We start from the raw sequence: 5,798 nt of genomic DNA on the forward strand, positions 1-5,798 counted from the left end.
ATGGGGAACATTATCAAATGCCTTACTAAAAACCATGTACACTAAATCCACTGCTTAACACTCATCCACATTCTTGGTCACCTCCTCAAAGAATTCAATCAGACTTGTAAGGCAAGACCTACCCTTCACAAATCCGTGCTGGCTGTCCCTAATCAAGCAGTGTCTTTCCAGATACTCATAAATCCTATCCCTCAGTACCCTTTCCATTACTTTACCTACCACCGAAGTAAGACTAACTGGCCTGTAATTCCCGGGGTTATCCCTATTCCCTTTTTTGAACAGGTAATGAGGCAGACGCAGTGAGGAAGGGCTGAGATTGTTTGATAATATATTCACTAAGTGCTTCAGGTCTAAAGCAGCTGCTCCTAAGTGACTGTGATAATGAACATTACTTGGTTTCAGTTGTAAACCTTGCTGAGGTTGAGAAGTTGGTGATGTTGCCCAAGGTACTTTTTAAACAATTGTGTTGTGTTTCATTCAGGCTAACCTTCGAAAATTTATGGATTACGTTCAACATCGGGCGCTTGAGAAAATTGTTAAGATGCTGGATCGAGGTCTTGATCCTAACTATTATGACTCGGAGAGTGGCGGTATGTTGATGAACCAGCTACCTCAGGGTTTTTATTTGCTTTGATTCAGCTTTTGAGAATGTTTGGAATTATTAAGATGATTAATCATGTCAGTGAAGTCAGTCAATACATCTTCACTGTAAATAATGGGACAACGAAAAGCACAATGTAATGTTGCTCTGTTTCATTAACAACTTCACATAATGTAAGTGTCAGATCATAATTGTACAGTACATTAGTGTTCATGTGGAGTGTACTGATGAAGCCTCATTGATTGCCTCATTTAGATCCGTTTGACTCCTAAGGAGACAGTGAGTGTTTGACAGGGTTTCTGAAAATGTAGCATTGTCCTGTGCCTTGTTTAAGAGCAGCTTTGGTAACAATAAAGAAATAGTTTAATTTATATAGCACCTTTCATAACCTTGTCAATGGAATCAAGAGTTATGGGGTAAAGGCAGGAAGGTGGAATTGAGGATTATAAAGTCAACCATTGTTTCATTGAATGGTTGAGTACTTTCGATGGGCTGAATGACCAACTTCTGCTCCTGCATCTTATGGTATTATGGCACTGCATAATCAATGAAGTATTTTTGAATGTGGGAGGTACGGTGGCTCATTGGTTAGCACTGCTGTCTCACAGAACCAGGGTCGTGGGTTCAATTCCACCCTCGGGTGACTGTCTGTGTGGAGTTTGCACGTTCCCTCCCTGTCTGTGTGGGTTTCCTCTGGTTGCTCCAGTTTTGGGGTGACACGGTGACTCAGTGGTTAGTGCAGCTGCCTCAGCACCAGGGACCCAGGTTTGATTCCAGCCTTGGGAACGGATCTAAATGAGGCAATCACTGAGGCTTCATCGATGTGCAGGTCAGGTGAATGCTAAATTGCCCATAGTGTTAGGTGCATTAGTCAGGGGTAAGTGTATGTTAGGGGACTGGGTCTGGGTGGGTTACTCTTCGGAGGATTGGTGTGGACTTGTTGGGCCAAGGGGCCTGTTTTCCTGCTGTAGGGAATCTAATTAAAAAAATGTTGACCACAGGTAACATGGCAGACAATTTGCACATAGAAAGATCCCATGGGCCCCACTGCGACTATTCACCAAATTGTATGTTTCCATCACTTTGGCTGGAGAGATTTCCTTTCTCAGGACACCAGCGAGTACGTGTCTTCTTTTTGAACAGTCATGTGCAAAATTTCATGTCCACATGAGAGGGCAAATAGGGCCTCAGTTTAACATCTTATCGAAAGCTCTTAGCCTTATCCTTGTTATCCCTCATGAGTCTTCTCTTCTACCTTCCCTATTAGACATCTAGAGATTCCTGTTTTAAAAAACCAGGAGGCAAACATCAATACTTAAAATATTTTGTGTCCATGTGACATTTGTCTGACTGCCATTTCCTTTACTCCACCTCTGTTCAATAAATCAACGAACAAATAAAAATCAAAAATCTTGCACTTATGCAAAGCCTTTCACATCTTTAGGATCTTTTTTGGAGATTACCCAGTGCTGTACAGCTGTGTCCAGTTTTGGTTCCTTACTTGAGAAAGTATGTACGGGCGCTGGTAGGGTGCAGAGGAGGTTCACTTGATTAACTCCAGAGTTGAGGGGGTTGGCTTATGAGGAGAGATTGAGTAGACTGGAACGATACTGTCTGGAATTTAGATGAATGAGGGTGGGGATCTTATAGAAATATATAACATTTTGAAGGGAATCGATAAGATGGAAGCACGGAGGATATTTCCACTGGTGAGTGAAACTAGAACTAGGGGCATAGCCTCACAATAAGGGGGAGCAGATTGAGGACTGAGTTGAGGAGGAACGTCTTCACCCAAAGGGTTGTGAATCTGGGAATTCCCAGTGAAACAGTTGAGGCTGCCTCGTTGAATGTTTTTAAAGCTAGGATAGATAATTTTTTGAACAGTGAAAGGATTAAGGGTTATGGTGAGAGAGCAGGTAAGTGGAGCTGAGTCCAGGAAGAGATCAGCCATGATCTTATTGAATGGCAGAGTATGGTCATTGGGCAGATGGCCTACTCCTGCTCCCTGTTCTTGTGTTCTTATGCATAGTTGGAAATGTGATATTTTTAAAGCTCCATATTGCTTGTAGAAAGAACATATTCTCACAAGCAGCAATAATGAGAAGATCAGGATGCTGTGGACAACTTACTTGCCCTTGTTTGTATAAAATCTTGGGAGCTTTACGTTCATATGTGAGGCTGCATGTTAATATCTTCTCTGACAGGTGGATTGCCCACCTGTCCAGTGCTCCCTCTGTATGGCTTCACGGTTTTGTGCTCAATTCTCTGAAGCTGCATCAGGAGAGTGTGTATAAACATATAAAAGACCTATAGGGTCTTCACTGGAACAGTAGGCCAAGGTTTGACATGTCAGAGTACTTGGAGTAATTTCTGAGAACTGCAGAACTTCAATAACAGCAAACATGGCTCAGACAATCAGACTTGACCCGTTAATCTTTCATTTGCTAATGAAATATGCAACTTTAATAATACTTTCCACTTCTGTATTTCAAATGCTTTGAATTACCGACCAAAATCTGACATGAATCTTGTAATCTTTCCACTGAATCACATAAATCAATCATCAGACCATTTGGGACCACACAAAGGGAACAGAGAAATTCTTTCTCATTAGTCATTCCCATGAACGTATATCCAGATGGAATGACAGAAATAAAGAGGAAATGGTATTTCTTTTTAAAATGCTAAGTGACATGCTTGGAATTATCTGTGTAAAGAATTCAGTCAGGAATAGCTTAAGAGCAAATTTCAAGAACAGATAATAATGATGTAAACTTTTTTGTTGGATTTGCTCCAACAGTTCCTCAAGGTGCCAGCTACCAGCTCACCCTGATTCAAACTGCTCAGACTAGACATTGTGGAAACGAAAGGTCAGAAATGACCATGACAGCATTATCACCCAAATGCTGAACGCCTGTGGATTCAATAGCAGATTTCAATGGAAACATTAACCTTTTTAGGAGACAATGTCTTTGTTAAAGAAACTGAGAGAAATTTATTGTGCAGGTATTAACTTGTTGAATAAGCCATTGCCAGTAACCTTTACCCATTGAGCTGTGGTTAATATATTCTCAGCAAATACGAACCTTGCTGATTCACTGGGTCAGCAAAGGGAATAGGAGAATAAGAAATATAAGCGAGAGTAGACCATTTAACTCCTTAGGCTCACACTGCCATTCAATAAGATGGTATCATCTGCATTAGTTCCACTTTCTACGCATCCTCATATTTTTGATTCGCTGAGCATCAATAAGTGTCGATTCGGTTTTGTATAAACTTGGTGACTGAGCTGAGAAACTCGAGGCAGCCCTTCAAGTGTGATACGCCATTTCGCATGATCACAGCACTTCACCCATCTCAGTCCCCTGTTACTGCTTTCTCCCCATACTCTTTGAATCCCTTAGCCCGAAGAACTATACCTAACTCCTCCTTAAAACCATTTTGGCCTCACCAGCTTTCCGTGACAGACAATTCCACAGGCTTACCACCTTCTGTATGCAGACATTTCTCAGCATCTTAATCCTAAATGATCTTAAACTGTGATCCCTAGTTCTGGACTCCCTGGTCACTGAGACTATCCCTTCGATATTTGCCCCAGCTGGTCCTGTTAGAATGCTATAGGTTTCTATAGCAATGTTCCAAACTCCAGTAAGTATAGTCCTAACCAATCCAGTCTCTCTTCCAGTGTCAGTCCTGCTATCGCCAGAATCAATCTGATAAACTTTTGCTGTGAACCCTCTAGAGCACGAATATCCTTCCTCAGATCAGGAGACCAAAACTGCACGCAATACTGCAGGTGTCATCTCACCAATGCCCTGTACAATTGCAGCAAGACATCCCTGCCCTGTACTCGAATCCTCTCGCTTTGAAGATCAACGTCCCATTTACCTTCTTCACTGCCTGCAACACCTGCTGGTTTACTTACAGTGACTGATGTATGAGGACACTCGGGTCTCGCTGCACCTCCCCCTCTTCCAATCTATCACCATCAGATAATAATACACCTTCCTGTTTATCTGCCAGAGTGAATAACCTCACATTTATCCAAATTATCCTGCAGCTACCATGCATTTTCCCACTCACTCAGCTTGTCCAAATTATACTGAAGAATCTCTGCATCCCTTCACAGATGATCCTCCCACCCAGCTTTCTACCATCTGCAAACTTGGAGATATTACCTTTTATTCTCTCTTCTAAATCATTATTCGATATTGTCCAAGCACCAATCCCTGTGGTACCTGATGAGTCACTGCCTGACACTTGGACTAAGACCTGTTTGTGCAAACAGTGGGAACATTCTTGTCAGTTTCTGCACAAGCAAAACAGTCAGGATGCTGGACATCTGAAATAAAAACAGAAAGTGGAAAAGAAACCATCTCAGACTCAAAGCATTAACTCTGTTTTACTCTCCAGAGATGCTACCTGACCTGCTAAGTTTCTCCAGTGTTCTCTGATTTTATTTCTGTGTCAATCATGTTTGCACAGCCACCAAACCCAGGATCAACGTCACTTGCTGAATGATTCGGAGATGCCGGTGTTGGACTGGGGTGTACAAAGTTAAAAATCACACAACACCAGGTTATAGTCCAACAGGTTTAATTGGAAGCACACTAGCTTTCAGAGTGACGCTCCTTCATCAGGTGATTGTGGAGGGCTCAATCCTAACACAGAATTTATAGCAAAAATTTGCAGTGTGATGTAACTGAAATTATACATTGAAGAATTGATTGTCTGTTAAGCCTTTCATCTGTTAGAATACAGTGATAGTTTCACTTCTTTCATGTGTAAATCACAAAACCTGTTTTTTTAATCACAATCACCTGATGAAGGACCGTTGCTCCGAAAGCTAGTGTGCTTCCAATTAAACCTGTTGGACTATAAACTGGTGTTGTGTGATTTTTAACCTTTTTTTAAAGTTGCATTCTCGGGCTGGCTGTTAACAATGGTGATAGCTAGACAATATGTTGAAGGTGTTAGCCTCCTGTGTTCTCTGTCTATGACCTGATGTTTAGATTGATAACCCATAGTGAGGGCCTCAACCGGGACCTTGGGTTTATGTCACATTACAGGTGATCACCATTGCACTATATATACACACACAGATATTCCTACACACACACACACTCTCACATACACATGGACACAGGTACACACAGACGCGCACACAGACACCCACACACACCCTTATAGACACACA

General features: G+C 41.8%; 1 protein-coding gene across 1 annotated transcript in view; it reads left to right on the forward strand.

Moving 5' to 3' along the window:
* The window catches only part of LOC122557603 (SH3 and multiple ankyrin repeat domains protein 3-like), a 338,880-nt gene that overhangs the window by 271,037 nt on the left and 62,045 nt on the right, over nt 1-5,798 (forward strand). Inside the window, exon 8 of the mRNA XM_043705316.1 lies at nt 482-590. Within this exon, the coding sequence (XP_043561251.1) occupies nt 482-590 (109 nt within the window). The remainder of the gene's footprint in view (nt 1-481; nt 591-5,798) is intronic.

Source organism: Chiloscyllium plagiosum, chromosome 16 (genome assembly GCF_004010195.1).
Source record: "Chiloscyllium plagiosum isolate BGI_BamShark_2017 chromosome 16, ASM401019v2, whole genome shotgun sequence".
Classification (NCBI taxonomy): domain Eukaryota; kingdom Metazoa; phylum Chordata; class Chondrichthyes; order Orectolobiformes; family Hemiscylliidae; genus Chiloscyllium; species Chiloscyllium plagiosum.